At 43.3% G+C, this 24,792-nt stretch overlaps 1 protein-coding gene across 2 annotated transcripts; it reads right to left on the reverse strand.

Moving 5' to 3' along the window:
* Positions 1-6,540: 6,540 nt before the first annotated feature.
* SALL2 (spalt like transcription factor 2) lies at positions 6,541-24,352 on the reverse strand. 2 transcript variants are annotated; one of them, XM_003340021.4, is made up of 2 exons: positions 23,699-24,352; positions 6,541-11,192 (listed from the first exon to the last, which is right to left on the reverse strand). In XM_003340021.4, exons 1-2 carry the CDS (start codon positions 23,769-23,771, stop codon positions 8,212-8,214), a joined length of 3,054 nt encoding a protein of 1,017 aa, XP_003340069.2. In that variant the 5' UTR covers positions 23,772-24,352; the 3' UTR covers positions 6,541-8,211. The 2 variants fall into 2 exon arrangements, with proteins under 2 accessions (XP_003340069.2, XP_056665992.1); XM_056810014.1 differs by lacking the exon at positions 23,699-24,352 and adding an exon at positions 11,681-12,053.
* Between the last annotated feature and the right edge of the window lie 440 nt (positions 24,353-24,792).

Genomic DNA, 24,792 nt, shown 5'->3' on the forward strand with positions numbered 1-24,792 from the left:
AGCATGAAATTCAATTGGGGAATAAAAGGACAAAAAGACTGAAAAGTAAGTTGGGGCTTGAAAAGGAAAGGACCTTGGAAGATAGATATTTGGGTTTTACTTAGTAGATTATGCCAAGTCATTGAATACTTTTGAACAGAAGAATATTATGATCAGTTATGCTTTAGGAAGATTAATTTGGCCATGATGCTCAGGACAGAGTGACAGAAAAAAACGTGGAGGTATGGAGACTAAATTTTACACAGGACATTGCTTTAATATCTCTTTGAAACTTGCCATTCTTCCTTATAGAATAGCTGTTTTTGTATTTCCTTTCTCCCCAACCCCTTCTCATCATCTACTGCCCTTTAGATGTCAAGTTTCTTGAGAGTAGTTCCTGTTACATCTATATTTGTATATACCCTTAATGACAAGTACAGTACCTTGCAAAGAGTAGGAACCTAATAGATGTTTGATGAATTAAATTATGACAGTAGACCAGGTAGCAAATGATAAGGCCTGGAGAGGTTAGTACTATTTAACAAGGAAAGGAAGAGACAGAATTTGAGAAATTTCAAAAATGTGGTGAGAAATATGAGGAAGTTTCCCCCCCCCCCCCCAATCCTCTAAAACTGGGTTATTTGGTTGGGCAAATGCCTTTTGAAATATATAAATTGGAACTGGGAGTAAAATGAAGGTATCTGTTACCTCTCTGAAATTTCATTAATGAAAAGGGAATATGACTCAAAGGTCTTAGGTTAAAATAGACATCTTTCCTTGCTTTTAAGAATGGTATTCTACCATTTTGTATGAATTTATTTGTGCTATAAGAAACTTGTAAGGTTGATAGTAATTGATATGTCTAATAATAATCAGCACCAGATTTTTCTATATATTGGTGAGTAACCAATAGATTTCAATGCAACTTTTTCTATATTCTAAAAACAATGCATTGTAGACTTATAACCAGAAGTTTTAGGAATTTATGGATCTAGAATTAGAAAGTAACCATAGAGGCCATCTAGTCCAACCTACTCATTTTTACAAATGTGGAAATAGAGGCTCAGGGAGCTTAAATTACTTTTCCCATGATCCTGCAGAACTGGGAATCAAACCAGCTTCTGTGACTCTCTAGCCAATGTTTATTCCACTATATCATGATGCCTCTTTTGGCATAGTGAAAGATCTAATTTTAGGCCTTTTCTAGCCAAGAAGTATGTCTATTTACTGAAAGTGATCAAAGATCTACTATATTCATTTTCGTTTCTTTTCTCATCTTTACTTCTTCTAATTCATTTGGTTACCCATACTAACAACAGAGCTTAAACTCTTACTTTTTCCACCTTTGCATATTCTCTTAGTTCTCTGGCAACGTATACATTTTTTCTTTTCTAATTCTTTCATAGCATTAATTTAAAAAAAAACCAAACCCTCTTATATCTGCCTTGGTAACTTAAAAAAAAATAACCCTAACCTTCTGTCTTAGAATTAATATTCTCCATTGGTTCCAAGGCTGAAGAGTGGTGAGGGCTAGGCAATGGGGTTAAGTGACTTGCCCAGGGTCACATAACTAGGAAGTGTCTGAAGCTAGATTTGAACCCAGAATCTCTAGGCCTAGTTCTCAATTCTCTGAGTCATCTAGCTGCCCCCTGTCATTGTAACAGCTTTAAGATAGAAGAGCAAGGGGTAGGCAAATGGGGTTAAGTGACCTGCCCAGGGTCAAACAGCTAGGAAATGTCTGAGGCCAAATTTGAACTTAGGTCTTCCTGACTTCATGTTTGGTACTCTTATCTACTGTGCCACCTAGTTGTTCCTATAACGTCAATTCTTAATAACAGCCAACAATGAAACAGATTGTTTATTTTTCTTAGAGAATATTAGTAATAATAATAGCATTTGGAAAGTTTTTAAAGGGCTTTAAAAAATTATCACATTTGATCCTCATAACAACCCTAGGAAGTAGGTGCTATTATTATCTCCCTTTTAATCCATCTTCCATTCAGCTACTAAAGTGATATTTATAAAATGCAGGTCCAATTAGGTCATCTCCCCTACTTAATAAGTTCCACCCAGCTGTGTGACCCTGGGCAAGTCACTTGACCCCCATTGCCTAGCCCTTACCACTCTTCTGCCTTGGAGCCAATACACAGTATTGATTCCAAGACGGAAAGTAAGGGTTTAAAAAAAAAATAAGTTCCAGTGGTTTTCTATTGCATTTAAGAACAAATAAAAAATGCTTTGTTTGGCATTCAAAGCCCTTTATAACCTAGCCCCCTCCAACCTTTCTGGTCTTCTTCCTCCTAATACCCTGTCTTTACTCTTTGATCCAATGATACTGCTCTGGCTGTTCCAAGAATAAGACACTCCATCTTCCTCATGTCTGGAATTCTCTTCCTTGGCTGCTCTAACTATTTGACATCCCTGGTTTCTGTTAAATCCCAAATAAAATTCTACCCTCTTTTGGAAGCCTTTCCCATCCACTTAATTCCAGGATCTTTTTTCTGTTAATTATTTCCTATTTATCCTAACTATAACTTGCTTTGTGTAGTTTTATATGTTATCTCCCTTACTAGATTGTAAACACTTTGAGGGCAGGGGACTGTCACCCTCTTTTTGTATCCCCAGCATTTAGCAAAATGCCTGGCACATGGTAGTTGCTTAATAAATGTTTATTGATTGATTGGAATGTTAGAAGGCAAAATGATGATATGTTCTAAGGTGGAGTATTTTAAGGGAGGTGGGAGGAATATCAGTTACAGATTTGTCAAAAGAGTAAATATAACACTGGAGATTGGTCTTCTTTGGAAATCCTAGCTGTTCTAATAGAAAGAGGAATCTTTAAGAGGTAACTATCCAAAGGTCTATTTACTCAAATTTATAAAGAGCTAAACCAGCTGTACAAAAAAATCAAGCCATTCTCCAATTGAAAAATGGGCAAGGGACATGAATAGGCAATTTTCAGTTAAAGAAATCAAAACTATTAATAAGCACATGAAAAAGTGTTCTAAATCTCTTATAATCAGAGAAATGAAAATCAAAACAACTCTTAGGTATCACCTCACACCTAACAAATTGGCTAACATGACAGCACAGGAAAGTAATGAATGCTGGAGGGGATGTGGCAAAGTCAGGACCTTAATGCACTGCTGGTGGAGTTGTGAATTGATCCAACCATTCTGGAGGGCAATTTAGAACTATGCCCAAAGGGCAATAAAAGACCCTTTGATCCAGCCATAGCACTGCTGGGTTTGTACCCCAAAGAGATCATAAGGAAAAACATTCATATTCATAGCTGCACTCTTGGTGGTGGCAAAAAATTGGAAAATGAGGGGATGCCCTTCAATTGGAGAATGGCTGAACAAATTGTGGTATATGTTGGTAATGGAATACTATTGCGCTCAAAGGAATAATAAAGTGGAGGAATTCCATGGACCTCCAAGAAGTGATGTAGAGTGAGAGGAGCAGAACCAGGAGAACATTGTACACAGAGACTGATACACTGTGGTACAATCGAATGTAATGGACTTCTCCATTAGTGGCAATGCAATGACCCCAAACAACCTGGAGGAATCTATGAATCTATGAGAAAAACCACTATCCACATCCAGAGGAAACACTGTGGGAGTAAAAACACCAAAGAAAAACAACTGCTTGAATACATGAGTCGAAGGGATATGGTTGGGGATGTAGACTCTAAATGAACATCCTACAGCAAACAACAACATGGAAATAGGTTCTGATCAAGGACACAAGTAATACCCAATGAAATTGTGTGTTGGCTGTGGGAAGGGTGGGTGAAGGGGAGGGAGGGAAACAATGTGATTATTGTAACCAAGCAATAATGTTTTAAATTAACTAATTCAAATGGGGAAAAAAAGAGGTAACTATCCGTCCTAAAATGGAGCATGTGATCATCATAGGGTCAGAGATTTAGAGTTTGAAGGTAGAGACCCTTCATCTCCACACATGAAGAATTGAGGCTGAGAGACCAAGTGTCTGGCTGAAAATCAGGTGGGTAGTGAATGGCAGGATTAGAACCCAAGTCCTCTGATATCAAATTCAGCACTCTTTCCATTTCACTGTGTTGCTCCCTGAAGATAGGAATGCTACAGAATGGGGAGTATGTAAAAGGGAGATTCAGCCTGTCAATTTTAGATTTTCTCCACCCTGCTTAGTCTTAGAATTCTAGCAACCAGGAATATATACGCCCCTACTTAAAGATTAAATGTTGAGGAGGATGGCCTATGACCAACATGTGCTAACAAGTGACAAATAAGAAACAATTGACAAACCCCTTGGGCTGTCCTAAGACAAGCTTAAGCTACCATTGGTACATGTGAGATTCAGGAAGTGATGTAAAGAACGGTCTATATATTTCGTGTCACTTCCTCTCTCTCTCTCCCCAAGATGTTGGGTTTTTTCTGAGTTGGGAGCTCATGGCAGCGTTCTTGGTGTCTTGGTGTTTGTGGTTTGGTGGTGAGGTGACTGATTTCTCTTTTCCTTGCCCTCCAATTCCTATCTGGCTTGCCAGAGCAGTCTAATTTCCTTTTCTCTTTCTCTTCTTCTTAATTTCTTCTCTCTATTGTAATTAAACCACCATAAAAATCCCAAACTGACTTGAGTATTTTATTGGGATTGAATTTTAATTCCTGGTGACCACTAGTATAATATATTCAGTCAACAACCCTAATTTTACCCTTAACAAGCCCAATGAAGCACATTCCTAGATAAATGTAACTTTCTGGAGCAACAGGAGACAGGGTAGGTGTGCCCCAATAAGGGGCTGTCAAGGTCTCAGTGTTCAGTCCTTCCTGTTTTCCTCAGGAGCTGCTGCCTAGCTTGCCTTTACCATTTTCAGTTGCATAAATGGTCAATCTTTAAAATTGTGCTAGTATCTAATATTGTCCTTATCTGCTTATTTTTCTTTTGAAACATTGTCATTTTAAAAATGCAACTCTGTCCTTTTATTACATGGATTTTGATTTTATTTTGATTTTAAAATTTTTTGATTTTTATTTTGATTTTAAAAACATTCTCTGGAGACTTAAAATTCTAAGAGCAAACTTTTGCAAGTTTCAGTAACTCATTCACCCAGGCCACTGAATTAGGGATCAGGCACCTTCTGAAGAGCTGATTAGGAGGAAAACTAAATATGAGAATGGAGGATAGGGTAGGCAGGATGGGGGAAGATGTCCAGTCAGGGAGAGAAGGAATAAGGTAAGGCCGAAGACACAGAAAAGACAGGAGTAAAATAACAGCAAAATGGGAATAAAGGGAAGATCAGATAGAAAGGGAGACAAGAGTGGGGAAGGAGTAAAAAAATGACTTGGAGATTGAAGAGGAAAGCTGAGAAGAATGAAATGGAACAGTGGGAGAGGGGGTGGGGGAGCAGAATGGGGGCTCCGCAGGGATTAGAGTTGACCTGAAGTAAGGAAGTGTCCATCAATAGAAGCCTCACAGACAGCTGTTAGCATGAGAGCTGGCACCTCAACAGAGGGCAAGTCAGGTTTAATTAGTTAAATAGCATTATCTGTAACCAATGGGAGTGGGGGAAGTGGAGAATGGAAGGGGTTGTTGACCCACCTCCTTCCTTAGAGAGAATAAAAGAGGAAAGGAACAAGAGACTTACAAAGCTTTGCCAGGAATTAAAGGGACAGGAGCTACTTCTTTCTTATTCTAGGCCTCACAGTGTCCTGGTCTCTTCCATTCACCAGTTGTATTTTTAAAAGGAAATCACACAGCTCTGGTGGGGCCAACTGGAATCCAACACCTATTCATTGCTTTTGTCTGAGCTTAAGCAAAGAATAGGTTTACTCACCTCTTTCCTCTTTGTCCTGGAGCTGGCCTCACAACAGGAGCTCCTAGTTATTCAACTTGAAGCATCCTACAAATGGCCTCTTAGGGGCCTGGAGAGTCTTCTTTCTGGGGAAGTAAGGCAATGGAGCCAAAAAGTGTTTCAACACTTTCTCCAAATCACAATTTGGACTTTACCCTGAGACTGAGGTAGAGAATATCTACTTTATTCTGCTCATGTGATGACTCTGCCAACCATTCCACTCAAAAGTGTTAGATATATAATTTTTTGAGGAAGCACTAGGGATAAGCCCATTTATTTATCTCACTTTTAATTTGTTTACATCTATTTATCTAAAAGAATAAGAGAGGTTCACTTTCTTAGTTCCTTTAGCAGACCTGCTGACAGCTTAAAGTTTGGGGGAAAAAATAAGATAACTGAAAGAATACTGGCTCCCACCCCTCCCCACCCCACCCCCACCCTGAGACTATGGTGGCAGAAGGCCCAATGTTTGCAAAGAGAAAACCTGAGATGGGAAGGAACATAGAAAGAAAATTCCCTACTTTGAGAGGCTAAGAAGGTAGAGGGAGGGAATATTCCCATACTAGAAACTATAATGGGATAAGACTGGACAAATGTTAATACCACATGTTCAATTCCGGCAGAGAACTGGAGGCCTGAAGGGGAGAGGGAGAGAATTCAGTGGTACAGTGCATAGAGCCTGCTCCCGCTAAACAATGAGTCACAAGGAGCAAACAACACAAATGTTTGGTCAAAACACCTTTAATGATAGCGAGAAAGACACTACTATCTCCCCCCTCTGCCCTGCACATTTCACTATGTTAGGAATTTCTGGGGCCTACAGTTTTAGAGGAGAAGCTGCCATTCATGTCCCTCGATGACAGGACTCCCAGTCACTGCTTCTCCTCTGGAGCTCCTGTTTCCACATGATCCTATGTTAAGAGTAAATACTACATTTTGTCTGTTACAGGAGGGAGGAGAAGGGCATATGCCTCCAGTAGCTGGTGGTCTCTGAAAGAGCCAGATAGTGGTGAAGACATAAGCCCTGGTCCATGGACAGGGAGAGTGGGGAGAAGGAAGAGCTTAAAGAAAAAGGTTATTAGGGGAAAAGCAGGATCCAGGGAAAAGGGGGGGGGTCCTAATAAACTGGAACAACCCAGTTTGGAGGGACTTGTTACTTTGTCCTTTGTGCACTCATTATTAGAGCTGAACATTCACTAGAGCCATTCAATCTGAATTGGGGCACCCCTCCAGATATATGTCTCAGACCTGGAATGGCAAGCTTTCATATCAGGCCGTATACTTTTCTTGTCCTCCTCATGTTCCTGTCTGCAATCCATGAACCACCCTCAATTCTCAACTAAACTCCTCCTTTCAGCAGTTAGACTTGTATACTCCAAATCCTACGTTGGAAAACCGTCAAGATGAGAGAGGTGCCATTCTCCAGTGCCTCCTCAAGGCCACCAAGATGGGGTCAAGAGAAGGCTGATGTGTCCTGCCATACCCATCAACCAGTCTCCTCTGCCTACATGTGACTCTCAGGGCCCATGGGATGGCATATCCTGCATTTCTTCTCACCCCAAAGGGTTATGTCATGAACCAATGCAAAATCCCAATTCCTGGCACCTTCTGGAATAGGGTGAGGGACACTGCAGTTTGCTACTTCTCTTCTCTGCCTGGACTCTCCGGTACAGTCTTGGATGCAGGAGGCTGGCATATGAGGGGGGGTGGCCTTCTCCTTGGCCTCACTGGATCCTATTGCTGGAGATGATTTCCCAGCTACAGTTCCTGGACCAAACAGGGTAGGTGTTGCCAGGGCACCAGTGGTGGCAGAGGTGGAGCTGGAACCTGGGGGCTTAGAGGACAGGCTACTTGACAGGAAAGTGGTGTATTGGTTCCAGAAAGATAGAGGGCCCACCCCCACCAACTGGGCAGGGATGTCCCAGGACAGGAAGTCCTGTAGCTTGACCTGGCCACCAGAGAGGAGGGGCATGGGGCCTTCCAGGGACAGATGCCAGCCCCTTTGGGCTAGGCTGAAATTCCAAATGTGGGTGCTCAGGTGCACCTGCCAGGAGGGAAAGGGAGAGGAAGAAAGGAGAGGGAAGGCTCACCCCTGAAGGAGCTAGAGAGGTTTCCCCCTGGGGATATGAAGGCCTTCTAGAAGAATATGTTCCTCACAAGTAAGGGTAGAAGGGTCAATGAAAAATTCCTCAGGGGCTTCTCCCCTGTGAACACCAGGATCTCAATGCATGGGTGGGTGGGGGCTGGAGAGGATTTTGGGGGGATATGATTATATTAGGGAGCCCCAATTGCTATGACAATAATATAGAGGGGCAGGTAAAATCATAAGGGTCCTTCTATGGAACCCCCAATCTCTGCTCCTTGGTTCAGGAAGCAGTAGGTACAGCTAAAGGGCCTCATTGGATTGTGGGATCATCTTTTCTAGCAAAAGGGCAGAATCCTGGTGCAGAGATTGAGGCTGAATGGCCCGGGGTAAGGGAGAGTGAGGGTACACTCTGAGGACCATGGGGGGCAAAGGGCTGTACCTGGTGGTGTGTCAGCAGCACGTGCTTCTTGAGGGTGGCCCGCTCAGGGAAGCCCTGCTTGCAGATGCTGCAGGTGAAGAGTGACCCCTCCTTGCTGTGGGCCTTATGATGTTCCTCCAGGGCTGCCTGGCTGGGACAGGACTGGCCACACACCCCACAGGACCGCTTACTGTTGCTGCTGCTGCTCATGCTCTCCCCATGCTCCTTCCTTCTGGCTTCCTGTATGCCTGGCCCCTCTGCTATGATAGCACTGACTACTTCCCCCTCTGGAGAGAGCACTGAAGTTGGGCTGCTATTCCCCTCAGGCTGTCCACCCCCCTCAATGCCTCCTATAAGCTCATTTTTTCCATGCTCCATGGACTGAGGTTCCTCCAGGTTACCAGGAAGCGGCAGGGAAGGCTGCTGGGCTGACTTCTCGCCACTGTCCATTTCCTTTCCAGATGCTGCTATTGTGGCCACTGTCTCATCTTCTGGGCCAGACGCCTCTTCGGAATCCCCCCTCATGGAAATGGCCTTCTCACCACCACTCTCTGAGCCCCTCCCTGCCAGGGAATCCTCATCTGTTATATCTTCCTCATCTTCCTCCTCCTCCTCTTCTTCTTCCTCAGACAGTTCCTCCTCTGGGGATGCCTGCTGCTGTGGCTGTTGCTGTTGCTGCTGCTGCTGCTGAGGGAAGACTCCTGCTGCTAGTGGTGCAGACTGCTCAGCTCCACTTTCCTTCATAGCTACCCCACCTTCAGGCAGGATGGTGCCCCCATTGGGGATCTGCCCCCCCAGATGCATACGGACATGCTGCTGCAGAGTGACGGCATTGGTGAATTTCTTCTGGCAGATGGGGCAAGAGTTTTGGGCCCGGGCAGCTGGACTAGCCTTATGACCCACAAAGTGGGCACGAAGATTGCCCCGAGTAGAGAAGGCCCTGCCACATACTTTGCACTTGAAGGGCCTTTCTCCGCCATGCTGTCCATAATGGAGCCGAAGGGCCCGGGGACAGCTTAATACCCGAAGGCAGATGACGCACTGGTTAGGGCCTGAGGAGGCTGAAGAGGAAACTGCAGGGGCAGAGGTGGTAGAGGCCCCCGAGGCAGTAGAAACAGCCCCAGCAGCTCCCTGACGATCAATCTTTTCCACCAGTTGCTGCAACTTGGACGTCTCTGAAGGGGAAGCCCCCAAGGGCTCCAGCACATATGGGAAAGGGAAGCCACCGCTAGTCTTGAAGTGGTTGGTCAGCAGTGCCCAACTGGGCAGAGATGTTACCAGTTTACTCAGTTGCATCCTAGTTGTGGTGCCAGTTTCTGTTCCTCCAGAGACAGCTGAGCCCTCACTTCCGGGTGGGGTGTTTTCATCTGCTTTGTTCTTTGGTTCCACTGCCTTCATGAGCACGAATTTGTTGAAGGTCGGGAGACCTGGAGCAGTGGCTGTACCTGCGGTGGTGGAGAGCAGGGTCAGGCTCTCGGTGGCGGTGAGTGCTGTGGCCGAAGCTGACAATGGCTTACGTTCAGCTCCCCCTGAAGTGGTTTCCTCCTCGGCCTTCTCTGGGGGCACAGACATGCCATAAGGGAGGCCGCTGCCAGTGATGACATAGTCCAAGTGTTCTGGTACTGGGTGAGGGTTCATCTGCACATGGGGGTACTTCTCTCGGTGGCGGTGGAAATGTACTTTTAGGTTACCTCTAGTGGTGAAGCGGTTGCCACAGACGTTGCACTTGTAAGGTCTCTCACCGGTGTGAGAGCGTAGGTGGATCTGTAGAGCACTGTCACTGCCAAATACTTTGGCACAAAATCGGCACTTGTGGCGCCCACCAGGCTTCTCTAAGGGGCCCATCACTTCTCCGTAGCCCAGCTCACCACTACCATTCTTCGGTTTTAGAAGACCTGGGGAAGATGCTGCTTCCAAGCCCCGAGCTGCCCCCAGGCACTGTGCTGCCAGCAGTCCTGTGGTGCCAGGGAATGCCAGGTGGGGAGAGGAGATCAGTTGGTCTGTGGTGCCTGGCAAAGCTGGGGAAGGGGTTGGGGTAGGGGTGGGTTTGTGGCTTCGCCCTACACTACCACTAGAAAAGGGGTGCTGTGCCCCTAGTGGGTGATAGAGGTGGAAGAAGGTGGGCTTGGGTACTTCTGCCCCAGAGCTAGAAGAGGAGGAAGATGAAGAAGCTGGTGTAAGTGTCTTGCTTGCCTGGCCAGGCTTGATGGGACTGAAAAGAGGCAGCAGCGTCTTGGAAGAAGTGGCTGCACCTGTGCCAGGTAGTTCTGAGGGGCTGGCAGTAGTACCTACAGACTGACCCAAGGAGCCCAGAAGGAGTACTTGCCGGCAAATCTGCTCTGTCATTTGCATTTGATGGATCTGTCGCTGCTGTAGGACACGGAGTTCCTCAAGTATCAAGGGGATGTTTAAGTGACCACTACCTGCTCCAGGAGGAGGGGGAGGAGGTGGTGGTGGAGGGGGTGCTGGGGTGGACTCTGAAGCCAAAGGGGTTGCTCCCAGCTTGGGGCTAGCCAAAATCAGCCCCCCACCTCCACTAGCTGAAGTGGCTCCTGCTGTGGTGATGAGAAAGTGGTCTGAGGAGTCTTCTCGAGCCCTATCTGGTCCCCAGCTGGCATATGTGGGTACAGAGGGCCCAGGGTCGGGGGGATTGCCATGCTCTGTATCCATAATCTGGGGGCTGTCCTGGCCTTCTGCTCTAGCTTCAGAAGAGGAGGAGGAGTTTGAGCTGGAATTCTCTTGGCTCCCGAGGATCACCATCACTGGGGGGTCGGTACAACACGTGTTCTGGTGGGTGAGGAACTCAGTTGGGTCAGTGAACTGGGCACAACACTTGGCGCAGACTTGAGGCTGGTCCTCGTCGCCAGTGTCACCTGGGGAGAAGAAAAGGGGATTGGGGAGGGAGGAAGGGTGGGTGTGAGACAGGAAAACACGAAGCTCTAATTAAGAACCCACTCAGCATCGCTGGGGGGAGGGGAGTGGGCGCTGGAGGACCCAGGTTTTCATCGGGCAAGCAAACCAGGAGGGTCTGAGCACCCCCCCACTCCTCCCCCCACACACTAGGAGTATAGCAGGATCTCTGTCCCACCAGTCCAGACCCCTCTGCTATAGTCTTGTGAGATACCCCCCCCTACATCCCTCCACAGTGGGGCTGGGAAGTGGGGGAGGGGGTAGCATTATCTGTGCTGTGGGGTGGAAGAAGGGGAGGGGGCGGGGCAGTGGCTTAAGTGGGGAGCTCCGCATTGAGCTAAACCTCTACCCTAGCAAACATCAATCACCTCGAAGTCTGCTCCCCGCCCCCCCCCCCCATTCTCTCCCTTTCCTTTTAACCCCCTCCCCAAGGCCCCAGCTCCTACCGCACCTCTGAGCTCGGCCCGCAGCTCCCCGCAGGGTCCCCCGGGACGAGAGCTCCTCCCGGCCTCGTGCGCCATGGTGGGGGTTCAGGGATTGGGGGGACAATGGGGATGGGAGTGGGGGATGGGAGGAGGTGGTAGCGGCCGTGGTAGCTGCGGCAGCCTCTGCACCCAGGCGTCTTGACTGCAGAGATGGAGCTCGGGAGCGGCGCAGCGGCTACGGCGGTGGGGGCGGGGGGCGGGGAGGAGCTCGGGGAGCTGGGGAGGGGGGAAAAGGAGAAACAGAGAAGGGGAGGAAGGGAGGAGGAGCAAGAAGAAGAGGAGGAGGGGGAGGAGCTGCCTAGGGAGAATGCAGGGAAAGGGGAGAGGGGAGGAGCCGCCGGGAAGAAGAGGCGAGAGGAAGGAGGGGCCAGAGAATTGAGAGGTGCGGGAGAAGGCGGTGGGGGGGGGGGGGGCGTAGGATAGCATCCCGGCGTGGGACTTGAGCCCAGACGGTACTTTAGTGTGTCGGCACTGCAAGGAGCCATACAAGACTGCATCTTTGGATTCTTCCAGGGCTGGCCATTCACCCTCTTGCCTGCTCTTACCTGCTCTTACCTAGGTAACGAACGGGTTACAAGGGCGCTTTTGGAAATAGCCCTACTTATTAAAGGACAGCCATAGAGCAGATCCTATTTTTGGAGAAAGGGTCTGGTGAACCAGGAAGTCCTGAACTTCAGAATAGGTGAAGTCCCTCTGCCCCTCCCCCAGATGTCTGGAGAAAACAAAACTATATGATCCATGAGTGTATTCCCATGAAAAAATGCTTTCACAAAGGATGTTGGTCTGGTTCGCCCTGTAGCAGAACACTAGGTAAGCTATTCAGGGCCAACAGGTCACTGCCACTTCCTCTTTGTGCCTCTCACCTAAAGAATACCCGAGTGCAGAATACCTTGTAGGCCACCTGGAAAAGTCTACTTCGGGGATGATAATAGGTTTCAAGCACACACATGGTTGAACTAAGAGACCACCTCCTATTTAATAGTTTTATTCTTCTACCTCTTCCAAAGTTATTAAACTGCTTAGTTCTGGGAAGAGCTCTGACCTAGAAATGAATGCTTCTGAGAGAGGGTGGGACAGGTTCCTCTCTGAGACAATGAAGAAGAAACAAGGCAAAGAAAGTAGTGATTGGGATGGGTTATATATAATCCCTGAATTTTGTTTCATGATACACATTCTGCTTGTATTACTAGAAGTGGACTGTACTTTTCAAAAGGGAACTTCCTAGTATCATTAAAGTTTCAGGTTGGAAGGAATCTATGAGGTCATTCATCTAAAAAATTGATTATCAGGGGCAGCTAGGTGGCTTAGTGGATTGAGAGCCAGGCCCTGAATTGGGTTCAAATTTGACCTCAGACAGTTCTTAGCTCTGTGATTCTGGGCAAGTCACTTACTTCTCATTGCCTACCTCTTATGGCTCCCAATATCTTATATGAGAGAGAGAGAGAGAGAGAGAGAGAGAGAGAGAGAGAGAGAGAGAGAGAGAGAGAGAGAGAGCGAGAGAGAGCTTCCTAATAGATCTTCTAACTTCTAGGCTTTTCCAGCCCCAAGACATTCTTTATATTGTAATTAGATTTTTCTGTCCCATGGACAGATCTGGATTTGTAACTTTTCCATTGCTCAAGTTCAAATCACTCTGTCTAGCATTCAAGATTTTCTATAGTTTAGTTACACTGTACTTTTCCAATCTTTTCTCATACCAGTCTTCCATATATCCCTTTGCCTCCAGGCAAATTGAACTACTTGCCATGCTCTGTATTTACCTCATTATCTCATACCTCTGCAACTTTCTTTAAGCTTTCACTAGTGGTTGGAAGGCTCTTTTAGGCAGAGATCTCAACAATCTAACCCCCACTAACCAATAGAAATTACTTCATTTACAGAGGACACTTCATACTTGCCAATTACAGAGGCATGATGGGTTAATAGCAAAAGCTTTGGCTAATAGTCAGGAGTCCTATGTTTACTATGGCTGACCTGAGAACCTTCTTTAGAGTTTTAAGGCTGAGATTGATGGGAAGAAGCAAATCCTATCTATACCTGGTGGTGGTGGAGAAATTCCTGAGAATCCTGTCTGGGGAGATAAAACTTGGGTGAAGTCAGAATGCAGAGAAAACATCAAGGGAGGAAGTGATCATCAAGATTTTGGCTTAAATGTTTGAGGAGACAATTTTATCTTTTTAAGACTCTCTGCCCTTTCTCTAGAACAGGGGTTCTTAATCTGGGATGCAGACTCCCAAGGGGTCTATAGAGGATGTGTGAACTTGCTTGGGGAAAAATTATGTCATTATTCTAATCTCTAAATGAAAAATTTTCATTTCTTTCAATTATGGATGTAGGCAACACATCTTATTTTGAGAAGATCCTGTAGCCTTCGACAAAGGGATCCATGTCACAAACTGTTTAAGAACTCCAAGTTTTAGAAAGAAGCTTAGAGGAAGAAGAGATAGGAATGATCTCAGGGCTTCTGAAAACTGGGTCCTAGCCAAAATGAATTAGTGATTCTCTGCAATGAAAATACTCAACTCATTCATGCCTCTGCACATTTGCCCAGGTCAACTCTCATGCCTGAACCATATATGAACTTCTTCACCTCCATCTTTCAGGATCCTGCTTTTTCTTCAAAACTTGGATTAAAGCCCCACCTTTTCTGATCCTTTCTGTGGAAATTGTTTCTCTTCAGGTCTCCTAAAGGAGTCTGAGGGTTTTTTGGTTGTTTTTCTTTTTACTTTGACTCTCTCTCTCTCTCTCTCTCTCTCTCTCTCTCTCTCTCTCTCTCTCTCTCTCTCTCTCTCCTCTATTCACTATATAATACGTTGTTTCAGATTTCTCCATATGTGTGTATTCCTCCTCATCTCTCATCTGTACCTTGTCACCCTTGGTGTAGTAGAGTGCTACACTTATATTCTATTCTTGTATTACTAGCTATGTAACTTTTGTATCTTTTCATGTAAAACTTCTTAAAGTCTGGTCTGGGAACCATGGTGGTAACTCTCAAATGCTAGTCCTTGATGACTTGCCATCATACTAACTATAAATGGTATAGATCTGGTTGGACATAGAATAGATCATTGCCATATCTTTGTCTCACCCCTTCTCACCAAAATAGAATGTTAGCTTCTTGAGGGAAGGGACTGAGTTGTTTTTCATCTTTGTATTCCTAATGTTTGTTGCATTAAATTGTTGAGCAGTGACCTTGTTGATATTATTTTTATCCCTAATATATTTGTTAAATGGAGTTTGCCACAGTTTACTCATTAAGTGGAGATAATAGTTGTTCTACCTCATAAGAAAAAAAAATTTTGAGGCTAAAATGAGATGTTTCAGGGCTTCAAAAGATACATGACTTATTCAATGTGGATCTTCTTTCCACCAAAGCAGATTCTAAACTCTCCATGCTTTAGGGCAGGGGCTTATAATCTGGTATCTATGAATTTAGAAAAAAATTTGGTAATTGTATTTAAGAATTATTATCTTCTTTCATAGTAATATGCATTTCATTTAATATATTTGAAAACATTATTCTGCTAGGACAACAATGTATACATTGTCAACACTACTATAGCGAAAAACACTTTGAAAATGTTAAAATTTTGATCAATGCATCCAGAGGCCTATAAATGAAGCACCAGCTTCCTCCACTCCATCCCTTTCCTGCAGACTTTCTCAATTTTTAATTGTTACATATTTCTAATTTATCTCTCTTCTGGTTTTCTTCTCCTAGTCTGTCACCCACACAGCTGACAAAATAACATTTCTAAAACGCAGGTCTGAACATGGCTGTGTCTCTGTGCTTAGGTCAATAGAAACTCCTTAGCTTAGCAATTAAAGATCCCTTTGTGGGTGACAGACTAGGAGAAGAAAACCAGAAGAAAAATAAATTAGAAATATGTAACAATTAAAAAATTGAGAAAGTCTGCTGTCACAAAGAAATTGCAATTTTCCTAGAGATGGAGTACTCACATCTAAATATATACCTTGAACATGTAAAAATATTTAATTTAATATAACATCAATATTTAATGTTATATATTTGGTATATCAATATTTAATGTTATTTTGCTCTGTTAATATAAATAAATACAAATATTTAAAAATAAATATATCTTTCAGATATTGAAGCATATTTCACGTCATAACACACTATTAGTTGCCTTCCTCTACCCTATTATTACCTTCTGCCTACTCCTTATATATCTAAAAATAATCATATCTAGCATTTATATAGTGCTTTAAGGTTTGTGAAATGTTTTACAAATATTCTCTCATTTAATACTCACAATGACCCTGAGCCCCTGGTTTTATTACCCTCATTTATAGTAGAAGAAAAACGTTTACTGAGACTGTGACATGCCTAGGGGGTGGAGGGGGTGGATCCATATAATTTGTAAAGTTTCTGAGGTAGGATTTGAACTCAGGTTTTCCTGTACCTAGTAATTTACATAGTTTTTTTCCATTAGAAAGTGAGCTCCTTGAAAGCTAGGGATAATTTTTTTTCTTTCTTTGTGTCTGCTAGCAGAGAGCTTATTGACTAGAAGCTAGAATTCAGGTTTCCTGATGCCAGACTGTCGCTTTCTTAATGACTCTTCTGACTGACAAGAGAGCATGTCAATAACTATTACCATTTATGTAGAAATCAGACCAGCTTTGCAGGATTGCTTTCTTGCTTTTGAGAATGCCTTCTTAAAGCAGGATAGGAGTAGTATTTGGGACATAGCTCTGTAAGAAGTCCCAATTGATTCTTCCTGAAATTGTTCCTGGGGACAGGGATAGGGGCTGAACTTCTGATTTCATTGGAGCTCTTGGGTAAGGAAATTTCCTTTAGCAATGCATCTTCTCTGAAATCTGAGTCTTTAAGAGTTGCCTAGAACACAGAGAAGTTAAGCCACTTGCTCAGGGTTGCCTGGCCAGTATGGGTCAGCACTGGTTTTGACTTAAAATACCTTAACTTTTTTGTTGGTTTCATTTCATGGTACCTAACCTCCTTCTCAGTATCATCTTGGTATGATAGCATTTTGTTGATTTGTTTTAAAGCCACAGAGTAATAGAATTCTAAAACTGGAAAAGAGATTATGGCATACCCTCCCCTTCCCATCTGCTTCTTTTGTAGTCAGAGAAATCGAGAAGGTTAAGTGATTTGCCCATAGCTGTACAGTTGGTTTATATATCTAGAATCCAGGTTTCTCGATTGATTCCCATCTGATTCTCTTTCTGCTACATAATACAAATGGTTCAAATGATTTTGCTCAGAGAATCTTAGATAATCAGGGAAATCTAAGGGCTCAAGGTGAGTCCCCTTAATTGGTCCTATAGTTCTTTCCTTCTAGGCAAAAAAAAGATCCATTCAATTCTGGAATGTATGCCAAGGATAAGTACAGCCCACTACATTTTTCAGAAGAAAGAAACCAAAGCTCAGAGAGGTGAAGGGTCTTCCTCAAGATCACACAGCAATTGAGTAGAACTAAAGCTAGAATTCAGGTTTCCTGATGCCAGTTTGGTGCTTTCTGAAGCATATCTACTACCCTGTTCTGCTTCTCTAAAATGAGAGAAATTGCCTTATGTGGCTACCACCTGTCATTTGCTCAGTAAAGGAAAGGAAGTCAGATGGAGGCCCTCTACTGAGCATTTGTTAATTAGCATTGAATATTTGATCTCAGGTTGCTGTTTTTGCCAAGTCTTCCGACAAAAAAAGAAACCCTTTTCTTTTCATCTTCTCCTGGGAAACACTGTCCCCTTTCTTACTTTTTAACTCAACTTGCTTTCTGATCCGTAAGTTGATCTGCATTCTCCTTTAAGGTAAATTTAGCCTGTGGTGAAAGGTGATGGATCAACAGCTTCTTGTAAAGAGAAACACAATTTCCCAGCACTTTGTAGCTGGGGGGTTGGGGGTGGGCAGGAACTTTCTTTCCCTGAAGGGCCTAGGTTTGGTCAAACAAACACTAATGGAAACACAAACACAAATAAGTTAAAACAAGATGGTATCCCAATTTAACAGATAAAGTGAAAAAAATCACCCTGGGTTATGTGGAAAGAGGAATAAATACAGCACTAGAGTCCAGAAATCAGGTTTATTCTAAAAGGGAGCCTAGGTTTCCCTACTCTGATTCTTTAGTCATGTTCACTCCATTCATCTGCTGTTTTTAGTTTAGATGAGGATATTAGAGTAGGGAGGAGAGATTAATGAGGTGATATGGGGGAGAAATTTATTTATGTCTGGTGAGAAAAGTAGGAGTAGAAGCTACCCCATACCCTTCAAACAAGCAAAAGGATCCTCAAACAATATCCTCTCAAAATGGTAAAGTAATTTAGGTCATTTTTAGCCCTCTTTTAAATTCCCTTCTTTTACTCTTCCTATTCCTAGCTCCATTTACCCTCCAGCCAAGATAAGGGCCCAGGGACCTTTGCTCCTTCTCCCTTCTCCACTCAGCTAGCTAAAGACCTTGGAGTAAGGATCTTAGTTTTTTACACCTTGGTGTGTATTTAAGCCCTGTGTTACCTTTCTTAGATGCATTTGTACTTTAAGCCTTACTTATCTCTAATTGTACCCAGTCTTGGGCTAAAGGTGTTTCAAACAGCAATCAGTAAGTATAGTAGGGGGAGGCCATTTTCAAACCCTTGAAATCATATCACACATTAAGCATATGTACAGAAGGACCCTTACACTCCATAGGTAGCTTCTACAATTTTGTTCTCCGGGAGTGCAACGTTATCCTCTTTCCTCTCCTGAACTCTTTGCCTCTGTCTCTATCTCTGTTTCTCTCTGTCTGTCTCTATCTCACCCTCTCTCTATCCCTGCCTGTCTCTGTCTCTTTCTTTCCTTTACTATAGTCTATAACTATGACCCATTTGGGGGTCAATATTGGTCCTCTGGCAGAATGGAGAAAGGGGCTCAGTCATTTCCAGTCTTGATCCTGATGGGGAAAACATATACCTATCTCTATAGTCTTTTCCAGATTTATGTTCCACAATATTGTGATCCTCAGGATTGGCATGCTTTTGATCAGATACAAAACTACTTAGAAAAAAAAATTTAAACCCTTACTTTCTGTCTTAGTAACAACTCTTGGACAAAAAGGCAAGGACTAGGTAAACCAGGTTAAGTGACTTGCCCAGTCACACATGTAGGAAGTGTCTTGAGGCCAGATTTGAATACAGGTCTTTCCAACTCCAGGCCTGGCACTCTATCCAACTATGCCACTTAGTTACCCGCAAAGATCCCCATTTTTAAAAGCACCTTTTTGGCAAAAAGATGCTCTATACAGAATATAAGATAATTTCCAGCTTATTCTGAGACTTGGAGCAATTGTGGTCTGGCCAGAGAGTCATAGAATTATAGGCTATCAGAACTTAGGCTATGATGGGATTGGATAGGATCTTTAGAAATCACCTAGTCCAATCCCTCATTTTTCAGTTGAGGATACTTAGACCTAGAATTGAAATGCTCTGCCCAAAGTGGCTTAAATTCAAGGTCTTCTGACATTCCTTGAGGCATTCCCCCCACCCCCCCAAAGTCATGCTTCTTCCCATAAGGTTTGGAGTCTGGTCCCAGCTCTGCCACTAACTTACTGGGTGCTTGGGGGCACAACTTCAAGCCCATTCTTCTCTCTGGGCTTCCATTTATCTATTTATAAAATGATGGTTGAGAGTGGTAGGCTGTAAATGAGGAAGGTTTAGAGGAATGGAATTGATCTCTGACATAATTCTATGATCTATGACACTTCTAGCCTTCACGTTCTTAGGACTGAATAGAGAATATTTTTTCCTTTAGAAGGAGAAATGAACAAAGCAATCAACACTGATTTTTGTTTATTTTACTTTTGTTGACCATGAACTCAAATCTATTTTTCCATACTATGACTAGGTATCTTGGTTGTTGTCCTGTTTTCTATCTTTCACTAAATAAGTAGGTTTCTGATTCTTTCCTAGTTGTATTAGTTTGCACCCCCTACCCCAGCCTAGTTTCATCCCTTACATACTTTAATTCTTATTTCTAGCCTAGAGATAGATCTCTTCTCTAGAAATTCTCGAAGTAATGCATTATTTCCCTTTCAACACCAATGTGCAATATTTACTGTCTTTGATTGGTGTCTTGAGCAATAACTTTTGCGCAAAAGAAAGGGCAACAGAATACCTCTTCACACTGTTATTGCTTTCTTAAGATTCTGGGTGATATGGGCAACACTCTGGACCTTAAAAATGGATAATAAAAACTTAGGATTACTTGCATGGATAAGAATCAGAGCCTGGAAGAAAGCTAAAAGTCCAAGGTAAAACATAGGTTCTCAACAGCTCATTAAAATTCGTTCTTGACATTTCCTGGCCTCTGAGGCCAAGAATTTCATATGTATGTTAAAGGACATGGTATTTTCCAGACTAAGGTTTGGGGATTTGTGAAGATGTTCCAGAGCTCATTTAGGGAATGTGCCTAGCTAGAAAACATAACTAGGGGAAAGGGGTTGCTGGAAATAGAAGAAGGATGAAAGGAAAAATTAGTAATTTAAAATTAGTAGCCTCAAGATTATATGAACATAAAGAAGTCCTTATGATGGAACACAAGGGAAAAATTTAGCCAATAAATAATGATGATGATGATGATAAAGCACTCTATAAATGTTACCAATTAAGAACAATGTATGTTTATTATATATACAAGGAGTCCTAAAAAATATCAGTGCTATTTTAAACTTTAATAGCTTCTGGGTTTTTTTTTAAAACCTTTACCTTCTGTCTTAGAATCAATACTAAATATTGGTTCCAAGGCAGAAGAATTTTAAGGGCTAGGTAACTGGGGTTAAGTGACTTGCCCAGAGTCAGACAACTAAGAAGTATCTGAGGCCAAATTTGAATTCATGGAGCTAAAGATAAAGTAGCGCCACATAGCTACCCTTTATTAACAGACTTAAAATATATATTTAATTGTAAGTGACTTTAGAGATCATTCTTATTTTACAGGAGGAAATCATGAGCCAGAGAAGGAAAGTTATTCTTTCAAGGTCACACTGTTATCTTGTGATTGATCCCAGTTCATTGTTCTTCCCATTGCACCATGCAACTTTGCATGTTATGGCAAAGATCTGGTTTTCTACCAAATTTTATCTGGCCTGCCCAAGCCAGGAATTTAGATGCTCTCCTGTTTCTGTCTGGCCATATTGATTAATGTCATGAATAGTCAGAACAGAATTTGTGCAGGCAGTAAACTAAATCCGGATGAAAATGTTATGAAATCCAAAGGCATCTACCAAATTTAGTCAGGACCCAGGAAAATTTATGAAGCATTATTGTAAGGCAAAGGGCCATTTGTATTCTTTCAGAGGGAGCTGGAGCCTTCTGAGTAATATCTGTGTGCAGGGTTGATGTGCTCCAAAGGACAACCAGACACTTGCCCAGTGTTCCATAGAGTAACAAGAACTCAGAACTTTTCTCGTGGTGGAGAGAAAGAGAAATAAGCAACTGAGGGAGGCGAAAAAGAGCCCAGAACTCTGGAGAACTTGATCTAGTGTCCTGGCAGCATGGAAAACTGCCTGATCTTCTTTGTGTAAGCTGCTCATGACCCCTTGTTCAAATTTATTTGGAAAGCGGGATCCACAATAAAATATAAGAAAGATGCTTTACAAATTTTAAAGGAATATATGAATAAATAATGATAATGAAAATAGTTAGCATTTACATAGTGCTTACAATAGTAGGCACTCTTCTAAGCACTTTACAAGTATCTCATTTGATTCTCACAATAACCCTGTAAGTAAGGGTACCACCATTTTACTGATGAGGAAACTAAGGCAAGCAGAGAGTGACTTGCCCAGGGTCACACAGCTAGTGTCTGCAGTCAATTTGATCTCAGATCTTCCTGACTCCAGATCCATTATGCCAGCTTGTTTAAGTTATAAAGTTAATCAGAGGAGAAAGAAAGCATTTAGGAAAACCCAAGGAATTGGGTGAAATCTCTCCTCAAATCCCTTCTCTGCTCTTCAGACAGACTTTGTATTTCTGGTCTTTTCTTAATTTTAATGAAAGATAACACTACAAATGGAGTTATTTTCCATTTCATACCTTATACCATTTCTAGTGGTGATTATTTATGTGACATCATCTACACATCCTCAGTCCCCAAAGTGTGCCAAATGAAATGATCAGAAAGAGCTAAAAGGCCATTGGAGACTTCTTTCTGACTTGCTTTGGTAATAGTGGCTTTTCCTTTAGCTGCTTGGTTCTGGGGGTGTGTTAGTAGGCATAAGAAAACAGAGAAAAAGGGCTATGGTTGACTCCAGGGGTTCAGCATCACTCCACGATTGAACCAGCGGGGGAGCTGGGCTGTGAAATGATTCCTATCCTCCTAGGGAGGTCTCCTGTAGAGCATGAGGGAAAAAACACCCTGCCTCGAAGCAGCACTATGGAGGACTAATTTGGCGTAGGATTGGTAGGAAGCCATAACCACTCTACTACTAAATACGGACACAGCAGGATTCTAGGAAATTTTGGAACATCTGAACTGGGCCTTCCATAAGAGTCTGAGAAAATGCAGTTCACTCAAACCACAATCTGTCTGTCAAGGAAGGCTGTTCCATAGTTAGAATCCCATGATGAACTGATCTGTGGCCCTTGGGTCTTTTTCCTAGTATGGAGGGGAAGAGAGTTTAGCCTGTGAATAGTACCATGGTTTTTCAGACCCCCTTCTTTGTTAAATAGGTTACCCAGGTCTCCTGTTTTTCATGGAATCCATTATGTAACTTAAAGCAAAACTCACCAAAGAGTTTCTGAGTTCTGCCCTTGATTAATTTCCCTCTTATATTAGGGGAAGTCGTGACATGATGGTTCCCCAGCTGATCCTATCTATAAATGACCTTTGGGTCTACACACCCAGATTCTTTCAAGAATGAAGGGATACCATCATAGAGACCTTGAATACTAAATATTGCTCCTTCCCACTGAATAGTTTAGTGAATTTTGATGTAGTGAACATTGGGGAAGAGAAGTTATGAAAGCAGCTCATTCTAGTTATGATATTGACTTGTTGTATGACTGAGCAATATCATCTCCCTTGCAATAAGTATAATGCCTTGAACATAGTAGGCCCTTAACAAATATTTGTTGATTTTCATTCTCTGTTTGTAAAGTGGAAACGCTAATAATTGCTCCTGTCTATAGGAGTGTTGGGAGAAGAAATAAAAGATGCAAAACCAAGAGCATTTAATTCTTTTAAAGAAAAGATCTCTATAAATCAAGGTTTAAAAAATAATAGTGGATAATGTGATAATATATCTATTCCCCATATTCATATCATCATAAACTACCTAAACAAACTTCCACACTTTTACCATCCAATCTCCTCTGAAAAAGCCCTTGTTGCACAAGCCTAAGCCAGTCACACTGGCTGACCCCCTCTAACATCTACCCCAAGTGACACAGATACACACCAAAAGCCAGGTCTGATTCCCACTGTCATAGATAGGCTCTCTCCCTTGGGGGAATCCTTCTGATCTCTTCTCTCTCAACAATGAGAAACTTTTTTTCTCCTCCCTCTCAGGGGAAAACGCACGTTTTTTATCCAACTCTTTCTCCTGCAACCCAACTCCCCAGAAAGAAAAGGGGGGAAAATCCCACCCCTAAGAGACAGTCTTCAGGTCTGAGGACGTTACTTAGCAACGGCACAAAGACCAGCCAGCACAGGGGACATGAAGAGAAACTCTTTGGGGTGGGGGAGAACAAGCCAGTTTGGAAACTCCATTTTCATCAAGAGACAAACAACAGGAAAACAAAAGAGAAACAATCCCAAGGAAAGCTGAGGGGACCTACTCCTCAGCCCAAGTTCCCCCAAGATGCCCACAAACCCTATTTCTTGACTTCTGTACAATATCATAAATGATCAGGCTTCTCCTACCTTATTTCTGGATGTCAACCACTGCCCACCTCCCAGCGTGCTCTCCCCCAACTATGACCCTGCTTTCCTGGGCTTGGTCCCATTTCTCATCCCTTCCTGGGACACCCACCGTTCTCAGAAGTGGTGGAACCGTCGCAGTCCGAGATTAACTGTTGGGGTTTCCGTTGCTTTCGCCGAGACATGCCCAGGCCAGAGAGAGGTGGGGAAGGGAGGGGCGATCGTTCACTTAGTTTCAATAAGGGTGACTTGGTCCTGTCTCCCTCTTTGGTATGGAGCCAGTGGATGCCTCTTCCAGGGCAGGGGCAGGTCACTCTAAAACAGAGGTCCTTCCTCTCCAAAGACAAAACTGACTCTCTACTCTGTCTCTCTCTCAATCTCTTCTCTTCTCTTCTCTCTCTCTCTCTCTCTCTCTCTCACACACACACACACACACTCTTTCTCTCAACCTCTTTCTCTCACACCCTCTCCCTCCCTCTCTCTCTCTCTCTCTCTCTCTCTCTCTCTCTCTCTCTCTCTCTCTCTCTCTCTCTCTCTCTCTCACTCTCTGTGTCTTTTACTGTCTCTTGCTCTCACTCCTCTCAAGTCTTTAAAGGGGAGACGCCCCCTTTTTTTCTTCTGCTTCTTCCCCAGGCTTCAGCAGCTCCCATTGTAAAAGCAAAAATCCTAATCTTTCCGCACACTCTTTTCTTTTGTACTGCAGTGGAAAGGATTTAACCCATTCCTTCCTAGGAGGGCTCCTGTGTCCTCCTCTCCCCATGATGTCCACTCTGAGCTCTCCCACTGGCTTTTTGCCTCAATGCCACCTTCTTTGAGATCTTCCCTGTGCATTTTGGTTCTCTGAGGAGCCCTAAATTAAGAGCTACATTGTGGCTGAACAGGAGTCACCTCATAATATGGCTATTTCTGGGATCAGGAGCTTTGTGAAATTTTTAGTTGGTGAAAAAAAGTCAGTTACCTTAATTTGAGAGCAAGGAGGACATATAAAAGTGATTTAAAGCCTTAGAAATAGCAGTAATTTTCACAATAAAGCCCATAGGAGAGTTAGTGATTTCATTGAGGGAAATATTTCTTAGCCATTTAGAATCATTCTAAGAATGTAGGTGTGTGGATATTTCCCCACTGCCCATACTTTGGGTTATAAGGGCTACCATATGTTAGAGGGTGTAGACCTTTTCTGGTTGGCTCCAAGACAGGATTAATGGG

Source organism: Monodelphis domestica, chromosome 1 (assembly GCF_027887165.1).
Source record: "Monodelphis domestica isolate mMonDom1 chromosome 1, mMonDom1.pri, whole genome shotgun sequence".
NCBI lineage: Eukaryota > Metazoa > Chordata > Mammalia > Didelphimorphia > Didelphidae > Monodelphis > Monodelphis domestica.

Bases quoted from the DNA above. Each gene is read 5' to 3' on its own strand.
- SALL2 (XM_003340021.4), bottom strand. From the start codon at position 23,771: ATGTCTCGGCGAAAGCAACGGAAACCCCAACAGTTAATCTCGGACTGC. The intron at 11,193-23,698 runs GTGGGTGTCCCA...TCTTCTCCCCAG, and splicing joins TTCCACCACTTCTGAGAACG to GTGACACTGGCGACGAGGAC.